The sequence below is a fragment of the Heteronotia binoei genome, chromosome 3, assembly GCF_032191835.1.
Source record: "Heteronotia binoei isolate CCM8104 ecotype False Entrance Well chromosome 3, APGP_CSIRO_Hbin_v1, whole genome shotgun sequence".
Taxonomy (NCBI): domain Eukaryota; kingdom Metazoa; phylum Chordata; class Lepidosauria; order Squamata; family Gekkonidae; genus Heteronotia; species Heteronotia binoei.
Window position 1 is genome coordinate 156868878 of NC_083225.1, and position 18374 is coordinate 156887251.

An 18374-nucleotide genomic window follows, 5' to 3' on the forward strand; every position below is an offset into this window, starting at 1 on the left:
GGGGACTGGAATGCCGAAGTAGGAAGTCAAAAACTAACAAGAAAAATGGACAAGTTTGGCCTTGGACAGCAAAATGAAGCTGGGAAAAGTCTAATATTTGTCAAGACAACAAGCTGGTCATAGCAAACACCCTCTTCCAACATCCTAAAAGGAGATGCTACACATGGACATCACCTGATGGGCAACACAGAAATCAGATTGATTATATACTCTGCAGTCAAAAGATGGAGAAGCTACTTACAGTCAGCAAAAACAAGACCTGGAGCTGACTACGGCTTAGATCACGAGCTACTCATTGCAAAATTCAGGCTTAAATTGAAGAAAACTGGGGAAACCATTAGGCCATTCAGGTTTGACCTTGATCACAACCTTTATGAATATACAGTGGAGGTGAAGTATAGGTTTAAGGAACTACAGTTGATAGACAGAATGCCTGAAGAACTAGGGGAAGAGGTTCGTGACATTGTACAGAAGGCAGCAATCAGCACCATTCCAAAGAAAAAGAAAGGCAAGAAAGCAAAGTGGCTGTCTGATGACGTTTTATAAATAGCTGAGGAAAGAAGGAAAGTGAAAGGCCAAGGTGAAAAGGAAGGATTCACCCAACTGAATGCAGATTTCCAGAGAACAGCAAGGAGAGATAAGGGGGCCTTCCTGAAGGAACAATGCAAAGCAATAGAGGAAAATAACAGAATGGAAAGGACAAGAAATCTCTTCAAGGAAATTTGTGAAATCAAGGGAACGTTTCATGCAAAGATGGCCATGATAAAGGACAAAAACAGTAGGGACCTAAAAGAAGCAGAAGAAATTAGGAAGAGGTGGCAAGAATACACAGAAGAAATATACAAGAAGGATCTCAATGTCCTTGGCAATCACAATGGTGAAATCGCTGACCTCGAGTCAGACATCCTGAAGTGTCAAGTTAAATGGGCCTTATAAAGTATTACTAACAACAAAGTGAGTGGAGATGACAGTATCCCAGTTGAGCTATTCAAATTCCTAAAAGACAATGCTATTAAAGTGATGCACGCATTATGTCAGCAAATTTGGAAAACGCAACAGTGGCCACAGGATTGGAAAAGGTCAATTTATATTCCAATCCCAAAGAATATGCCAAGGAATATTCAAACTATCACACCATTGCACTCATTTCACATGCCAGCAAGGTCATGTTAAAGATCCTGCAAACTAGGCTTCAGCAGTATGTGGATCATGAACTACCAGAAGCACAAGCTGGGTTTCGAAGAGGTAGAGGAACTAGAGATCAAATTGCCAACATTCTATTTCTGCTTCATTGAGTACGCTAAAGCCTTTGATTGTGTGGATCACAACAAACTGTGGCAAGTCCTTAAAGAGACGGGAGTACCAGACCACCTCACATGTCTCCTGAGAAACCTGTATAACCTGTATAAACCTGTCAGAACAGGATATAGAACAACTGAATAGGAAAAGGAGTTCGACAAGGATGTATATTGTTACCCTGCTTATTTGATTTATATGCAGAGTACATCATGCTGGATTAATCACAAATGGAATTAAGATTGCCGGGAAAAACATCAACAACCTCAGATATGCAGACAATACCACTCTAATGGCAGAAACTGAAAAGGTCATAAAGAACCTCTTGTTGAGAGTGAAAGAGGAGAGCACAACAGTAGGCTTGAAACTCAACATCAAAAAACCTAAGATCATGGCATCCGGCCCCCTTCACTCCTTGGCAAATAGAAGAGGAAGACATGGAAGTAATGACAGACTTCACATTCCTAGATTCCAAGATTCCTAGATTCCAAGATCATTGTAGATGGTGACTGTAGCCATGAAATTAAAAGACGTTTGTTCCTTGGGAGGACAGCTATGGCAAACCTAGGCAGTGTAATAAAAAGTAGAGACATCACCCAGCCAACAAAAGTCTGTATAGTCAAAGTGATGGTCAGCTACATTTTTCCTTCAAGGATAAGCATCATTTTGGTATTTATAATGTCAGCTACATTTTTCCTTCAAGGATAAGCATCATTTTATCATCATAATTCTGATAGTGTGGACCAAGCTTAGCCTGTGAGTTTTTTTGGATGAACTAGAATTTGAACCTAAGTATCCCTTGTCCTTACGCAATACTCTAACCACGACAACACCACCCTCATTCTCTAGATTCAAACTATTTGTCCTGTAAAAACATATCTTTGTTATGCACCCTATTTAAAAATATCATTTATTTCCATATACTTCCACATACTTTCAAAATCTCTGACAGCTCCTCCCCCACCAAAGCAACATGGTGTCCGTGGCTGCAGTGGCACCCATCAATATCTTTCCTGGTACCTACCAAGTGTTTTTAGATAGTGAGAGGGGCCAGATGTGGCTTCTGCCCATAGGGCTTCTGACTGGTCTTTGAAGAGCTCATTGACTGTGTGGATTTAAAAATAAATGCCACAGCACAAGGATTTTTGATAGAAGATAAGCAAGAAAACATTGCCATTTTAAAAGAGTTACTATTAGAGCTATAACTTCACTCCCTCACAGTTTGTGGTTGGCTCTGTCTCCTGCAACAGCCATTTTTTAGTTGTGCCCACCACATTGTTAGACTTCCAAGATGCCCACAGGCTCAAAAAGCTTGGGGACCCCTGCTGTACAATAACTAAAAAGTGTTTTCTGCATACAATTGATGTACAAAGTTGGTACATCAAAAGGACACAGAAAACCATTATTAGTGGTTAATCACATATTTTATTTAAATGTTTTTAAACACTGTTACCCATCCTGAGCCTTCAGAACAGGGAGGGATAGGAAATAGCTAGACAATTAAAATGTCAGCAATGCATGTTTTGTATTTTAGAAGCCTTCAGGAGAAAAAAAAATCTGTTGTCCTCTATCTTTCTTTCATATGACAAACTTAAAATATAAACAAACAAATGCCATTTTGATTCTTTTACAAAAGAAGCACACTACCAAAACATGTATGTATATTATCACGTTTATATATTGACACACTAGCTGTTGCTCCCTTTAGAACAGCAAAGAACTAGGGCAACCTACTTATTTTTAGGCATCACTTGGTTTCTTAAAGGGATTTTACTTTCTGTATGCTAACCTATGATTTGATGGAACATGTAGCAAAACAAATCTCTTCAGAAAGCTTCCTACTGGTAAGATAGCTAAGGAGATTCAAAGAGTGTGAATTACTGTAGCACTGTCAAATAAATTATGCACAGTAAATTGGTTCCATGGCCGTGTGTTTGTGATAATGCAGGAAGGACTTAATGCTATGGTGTTTTCTAATCTGTCCAGCTTTAATCAAGCCAAAGTTCTCTTTCAATATATCACCACAAATACTTATATGAAATAATATCTATCTATCATCTATCTATCTATCTATCTATCTATCTATCTATCTATCTATCTATCTATCTATCTATCTATCTATCTATCTATCTATCTATCATCTATCTATCATCTATCTATCTATATTAAAAAAATAGATGGTAACATCTCTGCAGAAAAAAAATCAGTTCTCCAAGTACAGATGTGGCACTATGACCAGAATCTCAAAAAATTTGTACTGACATTTTCTAGGCACCCCACAATGCAGTTACTAGCAATAACGCAGAGTTACCCATTATATAAAACCTACATGGATGGGTTCACGTTGTCTCTACAATCTTGTTTTTCATGGTGTTATTCAAATATACTATAGCATGCTGCCATCAGGCCTAGTTTTGTTCACTATTCTCTTTGTCCATTTATCTTGCTGATCAAGAACAGTTCTTCTCTGTCAGTTACATGAGACTCAGAAAACCAGTTTTTGTCCTCCCATAACAAAAGACTGAGAAACAACTGAGAAGTGGTAGGATAGAGAGTAATTCAGTATAATTTCAACATACAGCAAACACAGCCAACTTTGAGAGCAACGAGCCTTTCTTTGCCTAGTCCCAGACCACTAACCAAGACCCCTCACTAGTTAATCAAGGCACCTTTAGTTTCAAAGTATCCTGTTCCATTAACAGTCCAGCTGACAAAGACCATTCAATTATTTTTAAAAATGTTATACCAGCTAGAATTTCCTCCCCAAACCCAAGTTTGCTGAGCTAAGGTCCTTTCTGCATGCACAGCTTACTGTAGAGAATCTGAGCAGTCAAGCCTTTAAGCCTGACTTCAGATTTGTGTTTCCGTCGTATGCAACATTATTTTTTCCCCTGGTGTATTTATTCTGTATTTTGAGTATGTATTCTACAGCTAGAAATAAAACCCACAGTTTTTGCTTAATTTGGTTGGTAACATCACTTGCGACTTGTTGGGGGTGCCATCCATAGAGTTTTTTAAAATGTACACAATTGCCTTACTGCAGCTGTGCAGTAATATCCAGTGAGCTCTTCCCGTTTAAATCCTCCTTGTTTCATTCCACGAATGAAACTGACTAGAGCAGCTATGAAGCCAAGCTCTACTGCAGAGGTGTTGAACTCATTTGTTACAAGGGACGGATCTGACATAATTCGGCCCCTTCCCAGCCGAGCAGTCCATCGACTGCTGAGGCTGGGGGCCGCCCATTGCCTCCCCGCGCGGATCCGAGGCAATGGATCATCTCAGGAGGGAGGGGGCGATGGGCAGCCTTTTTAGGCTGCCCACGCCCCCTAACACGCAGTTGAAAATCGCTCTCGGCCGGATCAGTCACCTGCAGGCTGACTGAGGGCCTTTGTGAGCGAGCGAGGCCGGCGTGCTCTGCACGCTTTGAAGCAGCGGTCTGAAGAGCGTCGGGAGAGCGGCGGTTGCCGGTTTGAGCGACGGGAGTTGGTTCGTCGTCGGGAGCCTGCTGAGCGGCGCGGTCTGTTTGCCCGGCTTCCGCGGGGCGGTGGGAGTCCCCGGCTAGGCCTTCCTTCGCCCCCCCCCTTCCTTACCCCTCAACAGGCCAGCCAGCAGTCCCCGTCGGGTGGCTTTGGCGGCTGAGAGGCGCGCTGTGCCCAGGCCTCCCAATCAGCTGTTTGGCGCGGTAGCGCTGGGGAGGCGGCGCGGCGTCTTAAGGGGCCAGTCGTAGCATTGCTCACCCCCCACCTCTCGCCATTCTTTCTTGACTGCCTTTAACAGGCTTGGAAAGGGGGGATAGTTTGCCGGGGAATTTGGGCCTGTACCGGGGCTTGGTGCTTGCTCCCTCCCCTCCTTTTTGGACAGTATAGCCGTTGGTGTGCGGTTGTGGGGGCCTCTTCCCTCCCCCTTCATACTCCCCTGTGCCTGGTTAGCCAGGTAGGCTTGTGCAGGGTAGTTTATAAAAAAAAAAAAAAAAAAAAAAGAAGAAGAACATGGGTCCCAAGAAGGGACAGGGTAATAAAAAAGGAAAACAACTGGCTAAGCGACCTCCCAAGAGACCACCCCCAGAATTGCCCCTGCAGGATGAAGGGGATGAGGCTCAGACACGGCAGGCCATTATGGCTCAATTGGCAGCCCTTGAGGAAGCTAGGGGTTTGGCGGGCCCTGCTAGGAGGGCCACCGGCTTGTTAGGGTCCGGTCGAGCTGCCACCATCTCTTTCCAGAAGGAGGTGCTGGCTCGCCTTTCTGTGTTGCAGGGAGCTGATGGAGGTGGGGGCGCGTCGAAGGAAGGAGTGCCCCAGGAAGAGGAGCAGATTGAGGAGCCCGAGGCGGTGGCGGTCGTGCCACCTGCTGGGGATGGTAAGTTTCCCGTGCCACAGCAGGGAACGGTATGGCCTTGGGGCCCATGGGGGCCCAACGTATCTTCTGCTCCCAGGCCTGGAGGAGGAGCCCAAGGGGTAGGGGCCATTACTCGTGGGCCGGGTCACTCCCAGGTAGACATGCGGTCCCCAGTGCTCTGCCGCTGGCGAGCACTTCTACGGCAGCGCCCACGCCTGGTGCCTCTGGTTTTTCATGGGGCACGGCGTTCGGGAGCGATGGTTATGGTGGTAGTGCCGGGTCGGGCGGCCAAGGTCCGTCAGTGGGCGTGCCCCCTTGGGGATGGCAGCAAGCCGCATCTGCGGCTCTACCGTGGTCCGGGCAGCATGGTACAATCTGGGGTTTCCCACCTCACCCACCGGTTCCGTACGGTTCTTTGGACTTCCATGCTGTTCCTTTTGGGGACCCTGCCATGCCCCTGGGTGACCATCTCACTGCAGCAACTAGAGAAAAAATTCTGAAAGGTGAATACGTGGATGTATTCAGCCTACTATATAGAGAACTTGAGAAAAAATCAAAGGACGAGCTTGACGAGAAGGATAAGGAGAAGCTCAAGCGTCGTAAAGTTGACCGAACGTGGGCTAATTGGCTCCCCGGTTTTCTTATTTATGCGGGCGTCATTGCTAGGGCCCAGCCATGGAGAGCCTCCCCATTGTTCCAGTATTGTGATATAATATACCGGGCGTATAATGACTTTGCTGGTGGGGCGTGGCTCCAGTATGATGAGCAGTTCCGCATGCGTGCGGCAGTTAATCCGTTCCTTCAGTGGAATCAGATTAACCAGCAGCTTTGGCTGCAGCTCATGGCGCCCGCAAAACCAAATGTTGGGGAGCGATCTGATAGTGGTCACTTAGTGCAAAAGACAACAGGAACGACCATCTCTGGCGCCCGTGCTTCCGAGGGGCAGTCGGTGCAGCCGCGGCTGCTTTGCTGGGAGTTCACCTCCCAAGGTTCATGCTCCAGGAAGGCCTGTAAATATAAGCACGAGTGCCCGATTTGCGCAGGCCCTCATGCCTCCACGGCATGCACCAGATCAAAACAGAGGTGGTCTAATGAGCGGTCAGGCAATGGTACCGGTCAACACCCTCCAAAAGGGCCCCAGCCCCAAACGTCTGAGGGTTCTTAAGCAGTAGTCGGAATGAGTTGGTTTTAATTTCCCGCCACGCTGGGCAAGCCCCCTTGACAAAGCACCTAATTTTGGTCATCACCAGCCGTGCCTTGTAATATTTGGGCCTCGGCAGTCATAATTTTGGTATTCATTCCTTTAGAATCAGAGCGGCCTACTCGCCCACAGCACTTGGGTATGGGGGATATGATATCCGGCTGGTCGGGAGGTGGAAGCCGGGGCCTATCGTGTTTATGTTAGGCCTTTGAGGTCTTAAAGCAGGTTTTTCCACTCCCTTAGTTGCAGGAAGCCTTTGCTGTTCGTGCCAGGTGTTTTATTGTTTCCAGTTCTAATACTTTTCTCTCTTAGGGGCTGTGGCTGGCGATGAGTGGATCCTTACATGCGGCCACAGCTTTGTCTGTTGGGCGGCACGCCAGGCCCGTCGGACACTGATTGGTTCACAAGTGGGCCTGAGCGACTGAACAGGGATCGCCTGGCTAGGCTGTCGTGGATTGAGGTGGCCTGGGCTCCTGCCTATGCTGTTCAGGGAGCTGGCTGACCCTCCACCACAGATTATTGTAATTCATTTGGATGGGAACGATTTGGGTCCGACTAATGGCAGGGCCCCCCCCCCTTTTTTGAGTCTGGCCCAGTCGGACCTGGCTTTGATCAAAACAGTGACCGGGCGTCCTTGTCCTGGGGTTGGCCATGTTGCCGGGCCGGGTTTAGCGGACGGCATGGGACCCTGAAGGTGGGGAGCGCGCTGCATATAAGCCAACCGTGCATGGGGCATGGCCCTGGGTGTGGGCTTGGGATTACGTCTCTATCCTTCGATTCCATTCTGTAGGCCAGAATTATATTGGGAGTTGGGGTGCATTTGTTAGAAAAGGGCAACGAGTTCTTAACTGACTTGCGGCAAGGGCTGGGTCGTGGTTATAGTTTGGGGGTACAGCGGCCTAAGCAGAGGCTTGGCGCTGTCCTTGGCAGTTTGTGGTTGGCATTATGTTTTGGGGATTGGTGAGCTCCCGTAGCATCGCGCCATTTGGCGCATGACTTCCTGGGGAACCGCAAGCTGTACGGCCCAAGGTTGGCTCCAGGGAGTCTGTTGGATCCCGGCACGCGGTGAGCGTCCGCATCCCAGGCTGAAGCCTGTGGGGATGGCGGAGCTCCGGTGAGCGGTGATCAAGTTGCCGGGCCGGCCGGGTCTGAGCCGTTTGGTTGGCTCACACCCGGGGCTCAGGGGGCTCGCCCAGTTCCAGGTCAAGGAGGTGGTCGGGATGACCCCTGGCTTGTCCTGTCCCCATGTTTTGCCCTTGCCGTTAAGTTAATAAAGTGGCCCTTTTAACCCAACTTGTTGTCTGCCTCGTTATTCCGCCTGGGGGGGCAATTCGGCCCCTTCCCAGCCGAGCAGTCCATCGACTGCTGAGGCTGGGGGCCGCCCATTGCCTCCCCGCGCGGATCCGAGGCAATGGATCATCTCAGGAGGGAGGGGGCGATGGGCAGCCTTTTTAGGCTGCCCACGCCCCCTAACACGCAGTTGAAAATCGCTCTCGGCCCGCCCGCCCGCCCTTCATGCAGTTCAGGCAGAGGCTGGTCGCCTGTTTTGGGGGCCGGGTAGGAATTTTTCGCACTCGGATGATTGGCCTTGTCCGGGGGTGTTTTTGCCTACCCTGTACTGATGATGTCTGGTGTTGGCAATTGGATTGGCGGTGCCGTTATATAGGTTGGTCACTGGCAGTTTGTGGTTGGCATTATGTTTTGGGGATTGGTGAGCTCCCGTAGCATCGCGCCATTTGGCGCATGACTTCCTGGGGAACCGCAAGCTGTACGGCCCAAGGTTGGCTCCAGGGAGTCTGTTGGATCCCGGCACGCGGTGAGCGTCCGCATCCCAGGCTGAAGCCTGTGGGGATGGCGGAGCTCCGGTGAGCGGTGATCAAGTTGCCGGGCCGGCCGGGTCTGAGCCGTTTGGTTGGCTCACACCCGGGGCTCAGGGGGCTCGCCCAGTTCCAGGTCAAGGAGGTGGTCGGGATGACCCCTGGCTTGTCCTGTCCCCATGTTTTGCCCTTGCCGTTAAGTTAATAAAGTGGCCCTTTTAACCCAACTTGTTGTCTGCCTCGTTATTCCGCCTGGGGGGGCAATGTCACTTTGTTGGGCCAGGCCATGTGTGCCATAAAATGTAACTTGAGAAACTGGAGATATAAACTTTATAAAGATGATTTCAGATGCTCAAAGGTGTGTCGAAAGGTATGCAGAACAGGATACTTTGTAACTAAAGGTGCCTTGATTAACTAGTGAGAGAGGTAGTAAAAAAAAAAGAGTAAAGGTAGTCCCCTGTGCAAACACCAGTCATTTCCGACTCTGGGGTGATGTCGCATCACAACGTTTTCATTGTAGACTTTTTACGAAGTGGTTTGCCATTGACTTCCCCAAGAAGGGTAGTAGATGTAGAGATATCAGCACTGGTAATGAGACAGGAAACCTAGGTCTCAAATACCCTACCAATTTTTTTTTGTCTTTAAGTTGCTACTGGAATCTTACTCATTCAACTGCTATTAGAAAACACAACATTTAAAAACAGTGGGTGGACATTTTAACCTTCCAGGACATTCAGTTGCTGCCCTAAGAGTAGTCATTCTCTTACAAAGAATTTCAAAGGGAAATCAGAGAGACTGCTGAATTGCACCTGATGATGAAGCTCAAGAATGCATCCTTCTGGACTGAACTGAGACCTAGGTTTCATCTTTCATTACCTGTTATTGCCATTTGGTGTCTGAAATAACTTCACTCTCCAAGATATAAGGACAGATGGACTCACATTTTTCTTGTATCTGAAAAAGTGAGCAGTGACTCATGAAAGTGAATACCTTGCCACAGATTTTGTTAGTTGTTAAGGGAATACTGGACTCTTGCTCCCTTCCATTAATAAAGAATGCAAGCTGTGCTCTTAGGTTTCTTTCCCTCTCCGTTAGAATTTTCTCTCTCTCTCTGGCTCTTTCTTTCCCTCCCCCTCCCTCTCTCTGAAGAAGTGTGCAGGCACACAAAAGCGTATACCTGTAATGAAACACTGTTGGTCTTAAAGGTGCTTTGGAACTCTCTCTCTCTGGCTCTCTCCTCCCCCCTCTCCCCAGAAGAGGAGGGGGAGGAGCCCTCAGCCAATCGAGGGAAGGGAGGCTTGGCTTTCTTTCTCTCCTATGCAAAGCAGGAAATAGGAGAGACTGAGCAAAAGACAGCTCCAATGCTGGAAACAGGAAGGAGGAACAGGAAATAAGAAGCAGCAGACAGCCAGTTGCTCGTGGGCTTGAGAGGAGCCCTGCAGGAGCCAGATGCAGTCAGTAGGTCATATGATTGACACTCATGCTCTACTGTATTGTCTGTTTTGTTATCTGCCAATATGAAAAATTTGAAAGAGCTGACCCAGTGTCAGTCTTTTCCTCCCTCCCTCTCCCCTTACAGACCTTGTCAATTAATTCTGCACTGATGATCCCGTTTTGTTTCCAGTCAGTACTGAAACTGTACACCAGTGAAGGGGGGAAGGATAGCTGTTGATTGGCTGCCTGTGCACTCCTGGCTCAGAGCTGTGGGCAGATAGGCAGATGAAAGAAGGGAGGACAAGGTGAGCTGAGGAGGAGAACCCAAACACAGAAGATACAACACTAACTTAACTGAGTGTGCAAGGGAGGAGGCACACTGCAGCCTCCCTTTTCTCCACTCCTCTTCGCTCTTCACTCCCTTTGCCCATCACTGCTGGGCTTCTCCAGGCATGGGCGACCCATAGAGGGACCGAAGCTTGGCAGCTGGCTAGCTAGTCTGTTGGTTGGTTTGTGCTTTGGCAGTGACCTCGATATGGGTGGGGAGTAGTCTCCAAGGGTAGGAAAAGGGATGGGAAAAATCTGAGGGAATCTGTCTGATTTTGAATTTTACCTTTGGCTTTGAAGCAAAGCAAGGAGAAAAACTGCCACAAAACAACTCTGAGAAACTCCAGGGAAACTGCAAGCAGAAAGTGAACTGAGTGCTGAAGAGGGGGTGGGGGTAACAGTGTAGAACACAAAAGAAAACCCAACAGACATGCACAATGACAGCGGGGCGAAATGCAGAATGACCAAAAAAACTAACAACAACCCAATTTTAATATATTATGAAAGCGAGAAAAGACCAGTGCATAACAGTCCTATGACTCAGGAGAAACGATACCAGCCATGGAAGTAGTAGGAATGATAGTTGAGTGAAATTATTGGTGTTCTAGTTAAGTAGTAATAATTCTCTTTTGGAAAATTGTTTTCTGGATGTTGGTGGAAAAAGCTGCCAACAAATGGAAAAGTGGCGGAAAAGCCCTTGAAGGTGTGTAACACCGAAACTGGTCCCCACTAACTATGGGCTTGCTCTTTGGCTACTTGTGGAGAAAAGAAACAGTCGGAAGACTATGTGCTGGATGCCAATTATAAAGGTCTGAAGAGACTTTTTGCCATGAGCATTTATGAGAAGAGACTTTTTTGATATGTGATTCTTTGAATGTATTATTTTCTACACTGTAATTATAATTTTGCACTGTGCCACACAGTTTCTGTTCACTCTTCCCACAAACTGGCAGCAGTGCAGGATTAGGCAACTGATGAGCTGACACATATCCTCGCTGCACGGAGTTTGTATGAGGTACATTTTAAAGTATTTTCTGATTACTGCAAATATGAATCTCTATGTATTAATTATCAAAAGTCAAAGGTGATGATTTTCTACAGATGTAAACTGGAGCAACCATTAACTTGGATTTTAAACCCCACCACCACCATCTGGAGCAAATACATTCATTTAATTAACTTGGCCTACAATTTAATGCATCTCTTTATTGAAACTTGCACTGTAAAAGTTCTCTGTACATTTAAGAGCAAATCTTGCAGTTATCCAGAGATTCTTTTTGTCATTTGATGAGCAAAACACTCCCTGGCCCCTTCAAGAATTTGAAGCAAAAATGATAGTTTAGCTTCTCTATGGAGCTCCAATTTAGATCTAAGCTTTCAGCCCCAATGAAGAGGATATTCAGACAACTTTCCTGCAGGTTCTCTTTTGAGTTCCCAGATGTGCATTGACACTTTGGCTGGAAACTAGGATGAAACAACTTTCCACAATAGCATAATGTACTAACTTTAGGCTAATCCTTGTTCTTATAGACTCTGTCTCAACTTTGTTTTTGTAGTTTTGCTCAGATACTTATAGTAGTGTTAGGAGCCAAAGTGTAGATAGAAAGATTATTGCACTGGGTTTCTTCCTGACTGACCTAGCAGCTCTGCATCTAAATAAAGCCTGCTCTCTAATTTTACCATATTCAAGGTCTAAGTAACTGTACTTGTGAAAGGAGACACAGTGTCTTGTTGATGACTTCTTGCGCTTCCATTGCCCAGACTGAGCACATTTCCCTAAACTGGGTGCAAGTCCTGAACTAGCAGCTCCTAGGAAAGAAAGGTGTCAGAAGGAAACATGTTCCATATTCTCAGGCTGCCCCAGTGTGACATTGGGTCCAAATGGAAAACTGGGTTACATTCACATAGATATGTGTCTAATGTACATGGATTAACTACACAAACTACACAAAGTAGAAAAGAAATAGAACTGTGTATAAAACAGGAGACATATAATAGACATTGCAGATAACTAGGCTATCATGCATGACAAACTCTTGTGCATCTACTTGGAACAAGCTAGCTTTTTTTTTTTTTTTAAACATTTTGCTTACCTCCAATAACCATTATTGGCCAACTGCTCTGATATTGTTTGTTTACATGCTTTTACTGAATTGTTTTATAATTATAAATATTATCAATTGTTCTAATGTTGTTATGTGTGCTGCCTTGGGGACCCTGATCTGGTGGAAAGATGGCATTAAAATGCTTTAAATAAATAATAAATAAAAAGAAAATAAATGAGTTTATATTACCTTGCTTGTGGCAAGCCATAGCTGGTTCCCACTCCAACACGAGGTAAACTGTATACAACTTTTTTGACTGTTGCTTGGTCAGGAAAATTAAACATTACAGAGGCTATAATACAAAAATAATTCAGAAGTTAAAAAACTATCAAAATACTGGATAAATGTTTTTGTATAGTTCAAATATTCCTTCAAAAACACACTAAAATGCTACATTTTCTAAAACAAACCAGCCATGCTTTTCTTCATCTTTTTTGTTCATTAACTTCACCCAGCAATGTTTACCAAAAGTGTGAGAAATAAGAAGAGTATTTTTCATTCCACTATTTTAGCAGTGACTCTATAGACCTTCCTTCCTTCTCTCTTTTTTCCATGGCTTAGTATTGTGTGAGCACTGTTGCACACTAGCCATTAGTCAGAATATAAAGCCAGAGACTGCCTCCTGTACTATTTCCCCATCCATTACCTCTTTAGGGCCCTGATCTATCAGTTTCTACTGACTAGAAGTAAAAAGTGAGAAACTAATGAGAACATCCCCAGTTTTAACACTTTGGCTTGCAATGACTATCCTTAAAAATTATATGGACAAATATATTAATCAAAATATATAGCAAAGCTTACTTCTGTTTGCCATGAACACTTCCAAAGCTGTATTCTGAAGAAGATAACGTCTTGAGAAAACAGCTCGGATTTCACTAAACATCCATTTTCCATGAAGGCCTTCTGTGTAAGCAAGAACCTACACAAAAGAAAAAGAACATTTATTGATTACTGGTTATCCGTTATTAACATAAAATTGATTTAATATTTAGAACCTGTTTGTGTCATTTTCCCTTGTGCTAAGACCTGACCCCCTTCTGTCAGGCATATATCTTATTGGTAGTGGGATGTACTAAGCAGAATTTCAATAGAAAAATAAGAAGAAAATATTTTTAACAAAGGGAAATAACAGGTAAGTGATTCCACAGGACAGCAGAGAGAAAATAATCCTCTTTTGAAATAACTGGAACTTTTACTCCAATTCCAATTCTAAAAACCTTTATTGGCACAACCAGAATTTTTACTCAAGATTTAGACCTGCTTTATTAGTTATTACTACTATTGCTATTATATTAATTTTTTTATCTCACTCATCCTTCAAGGAGCACAGTGTAGAATGTGTGATTACCTCTCCACAATGTTTTCTGTACACTAACACTACAACACACCCAGAATAAAACTTTGTTGGTCTTAAAGGTGCCACTGGACTCAAACTTTGTTCTATGGTAGGAAAAGTACAAAATGTATCACTCAAACAAATCCAGAAAGCATGTAAAGTTCAACCGACTGAATCATGTTAAAATTTCTCAGTTCTCTATTTTGACTCCCCTTAGTGCCAAGATCCCCTCTGGTAGAAACTGGACAGGGTTGGCTTCTGCCGCTGAGCCCTGCCACTAATAGTTGGCTGGGCTCCTTCAAACCATCTGACTCCCGAGTAGACTTGGTCAAGACCATGCCCTGCTGCAATCTGAGAGACAACTTAAACATAAGAACATAAGAGAAGCCATGTTGGATCAGGCCAACGGCCCATCAAGTCCAACACCCTGTGTCACACAGTGGCAAAAAATTTTATATACACACATACACTGTGGCTAATAGCCACTGATGGACCTGTGCTCCATATTTTTATCTAAACCCTTCTTGAAGGTGGCTATACTTGTGGCCGCCACCACCTCCTGTGGCAGTGAATTCCACATGTTAATCACCCTTTGGGTGAAGAAGTACTTCCTTTTATCCGTTTTAACCTGTCTGCTCAGCAATTTCATCGAATGCCCACGAGTTCTTGTATTGTGAGAAAGGGAGAAAAGTACCTCTTTCTCTACTTTCTCCATCCCATGCATTATCTTGTAAACCTCTATCATGTCACCCCGCAGTCGATGTTTCTCCAAGCTAAAGAGTCCCAAGCGTTTCAACCTTTCTTCATAGGGAAAGTGCTCCAGCCCTTTAATCATTCTAGTTGCCCTTCTCTGTACTTTCTCCAATGCTATAATATCCTTTTTGAGGTGCGGCGACCAGAACTGCACACAGTACTCCAAATGAGACCACACCATCGATTTATACAGGGGCATTATGATACTGGCTGATTTGTTTTCAATTCCCTTCCTAATAATTCCCAGCATTCAATTCCCTTCCTAATTCAATTCCCTTCCCAATAATTCCCCAGCTTCAAGGCTTGCTGGTGCAGTGCACCTTTGGTGGGGCTTGAAATCTCCTGGGGTAAGTGCAAGAGCAGCAGCACCAACCCTGGACAGTAACATATCATTAATAAACTGAATCACATTTTGCCAAAGTAGGTTAAGTTTTGGGCATACCCATAACACATTTATCAAATCTGCACATCCCCATCACATTTCCAACATACATACATTTATATTTGTAATTGCTAATTTATGAGGAATAAGATACCACTTGCAATTTATTTATTTTTTACATTTTTTTTTCAAACTCATTGAGGTTACTTTCATGGTGACTTTTTCCCAGATCCATTTCCATTTCTGAAAACTCAAACCAACATGTAAATCTTTTCACTATTTTTTGTATAGCTTAAAAGGAGAAATATCAAAACTTAGTAAACATGAGTAAACCTCAGCCACTGTTCTGCCAGAAATATGACTGTTGCTGGTTACAGATTCAAAAGTAGATTTTTGGTCATAAACTGTTATGCTCTCTCAATAAGAAGAAGAAGAAGAAGAAGATATTGGATTTATATCCCACCCTCCACTCCGAAGAGTCTCAGAGCGGCTCACAATCTCCTTTACCTTCCTCCCCCACAACAGTCACCCTGTGAGGTGGGTGGGGCTGGAGAGGGCTCTCACAGCAGCTGCCCTTTCAAGGACAACCTCTGCCAGAGCTATGGCTGACCCAAGGCCATGCTAGCAGGTGCAAGTGGAGGAGTGGGGAATCAAACCCGGTTCTCCCAGATAAGAGTCCGCACACTTAACCACTACACCAAATAAAGCAATGATGCCTAATTTGAAAAAAACCCTGAGAATTTTTAAAATTCTAATTATCATGATGATTTGACAGTAAAGACCAGGAAGCGGTAGACAGTAATCTTTCACATTTATTTAAAGTAAGGACACACAGAATATATGATATCTGAGAACTGCATTTTCCGTTAGGATTGTCCAATCAATGGAATCAAAAAAATGTCTGGTTGAAAGGATGCTATCCCTTCTCACTACTTTTAAAGCTGTAAATAGAAATCACTAGCATTGTCTATTCACAGCTTAAACCCTACCCCTGATCTCCAGCAGGTTCCATCCAAGGCCTAACATGTACCAGAATTTGATTATAAAATCTGGCAATCCTAATTTTCATATACATGTATAGGCTAACTCAGGGAGGTATTTGTTACAGGCTGCATTTCTGCTTCCTCGTAGATAGCTTGAGCTAATATCCCCAGGACGAATGGAAGCTAGGCATATACTTCCGCACTCTACTTACTGCTGTAGTAGGGATGTAGACAGCTAAGAATCACAAAATCATAGTACAAAACTTGGACATACAGGTTTGGAGTCTGAAGTACTACAGTGACTTTTGAGTCTAAGCATTTCCATGACCACAACCACAGATGGTTCTATGACCACAACCATAGATCTTGAGATGCTTTATATAACATAGCTACCTTTGCTTTATGTTGAACATCCACTATATCATATCCATCATTATAATAAAGAATTTGCAAGATATATTCCAACATGAATTATTTTCACTGTTGTTTGATCTACAGAATGCACTTTACTGACTCATTGTCTAGTCATGGATCTTGGAGGCCTTTGTCTACTAGATTAAGGAACTTTCTAGCATCAGATGTCTTCTCCTGTATATGTAATTACACAATGATGAAGTCACATCACAAGATTATTTGATAGCCTTTTACTGTCTCTTGATATATGATAACTTAATATTACATAAAGGTAAAGGTAGTCCCCTGTGCAAGCACCAAGTTGTTACCAACCCATGGGGTGACATCACATCATGACGTTTTCTTGGCAGACTTTTTACAGGGTGATTTGCCATTGCCTTCCCCAGTCATCTACACTTTAACTCCCAGCCTGGAAACCTTCCAAATTACAACTTATTTCCAGATGGCAAAGATCAGTTCCCCAGAGAAAATAGTTTTTTTGGAGGGTGGACTCTATGGCATTATAACCTTCTGAGGTCCCTCCATTCCCTAAACCCTGTCCTCCTCAAGCTCCACCCCCAAATCATCAAGCATTTTCCATCCTGATTCACATTCCCCAACAACTTCTGTAATTAAAAACAATCCAACTGCATGTCTAGAGCCTAAGTCTAGCATCATATATAGTTATTGCTATCCTGTAGTACATTGTGTTCTAGATTGCATTGACCGAATGATGGAGTGACTGGTAGAACTGACATATATTCCTGTAGCCATGTAAAGTGGGTTTGAGATCCCTGGTGAGGGTAAATGCTCATTAACATATTATTAATGTTAATCAGCATTTTCCCTCACCAGGAATCTCAAATCAGTGCCAACATTTCCCTTAAGGTCACTGAAATCAGGAATTTAGAATTCAGCCAGATATCATCTGATGTTTTAGTTCCTTGGAATGCTATCTGTCAGTGCAGAAAGCATACAAGTATCCTTTAAACTCAGCTATATGCTCCCCTCCTGACCAACAGCCCACTTTTCCCTGCTCAAGATTGCTTGTATGCCAAGACACCTTAGGGGAAAATGAAAGGAAAAACCAAATAACAGAGTCTGACCGGGGCTGGGGAAGTTTTTCCAGAGCCCACAAATAGCAATCAGACCCTGAGCCATTTTCAATCTCTTTATGTTTTTCCTTGATGAAAGAATTAAACTGTATATTATTCACCTGTCTTGAACAAATTAATGTGATTTCCTGCTTGTATATTTAAGTATCCCTTCATATGTGATCTACCATTTTAGGGTTGCCAGCTCCCAGGCAGGCGTTGGAGATCTGGAATTACAGCTGAGCTCTAGACTACATTAATTGCTTATTGGTTATTTATTTACTTAAAATATTTATTCTACTTCTCTTGGAGAAAACAAATGCTGTGGAAGGTGGACTGCATGGCATTATACTCTACTGAGGTCCCTCCACTTCCTAAACCCTACCTTCTCCAGGCTCCGCCTCAAATCTCCATGTATATCTGAGCCCAGGATTAGCAACCTTACCTTAATCCTATCTTGTGGTACAGTGTGTTCCAGACTGCACTGACCACGTGGTCAGGGCCGGCTCACCCACTAGGCAAACTAAGCATATGTGATGAGGCTGCCCCCTCCCTCCTGGGAGGGGGGAGAAGCCTTGTCATGTCCTGCGCTCTCTTAAGAGAACACTTTACGGAGTTGCCCACATCGAAGCAGATAAGGGGATACTGGCTTCTTTCAGCATATGGGGACAGAAGGTGGCCTGCCCACTGCCCTCTCAATGCACTGAGAGGAGCATGCCAGCCTCCCCTTACCCAGGCCACTTCGACCCAGGCATTTCTGTAAAGTGTTCTCTTAAGAGAGCACACAGCGCACCGAGGTTCTTAAGAGAGCACTTTACAGAAATGCCCGGGTCAAAGCAGCCCAGGTAAGGGGAGGCTGGTGCGCTCCTCTCAGCGTGTGTGTGCGGGGTGGGGACTGGAGCTTGCAGTGCCACAAAT

At 44.6% G+C, this 18374-nt stretch overlaps 1 protein-coding gene across 8 annotated transcripts in view; it reads right to left on the reverse strand.

The window, feature by feature from the left end:
• Positions 1 to 18374, reverse strand: part of NBEA (neurobeachin) — a 581951-nt gene that overhangs the window by 149025 nt on the left and 414552 nt on the right. For all 8 annotated transcript variants that reach the window (XM_060234688.1, XM_060234693.1, XM_060234692.1 and 5 more), the window contains 2 exons: positions 13317 to 13434; positions 12705 to 12807 (listed from right to left, as the gene is read on the reverse strand). In XM_060234688.1, coding sequence (XP_060090671.1) covers positions 12705 to 12807; positions 13317 to 13434 — 221 coding nt within the window. The remainder of the gene's footprint in view (positions 1 to 12704; positions 12808 to 13316; positions 13435 to 18374) is intronic.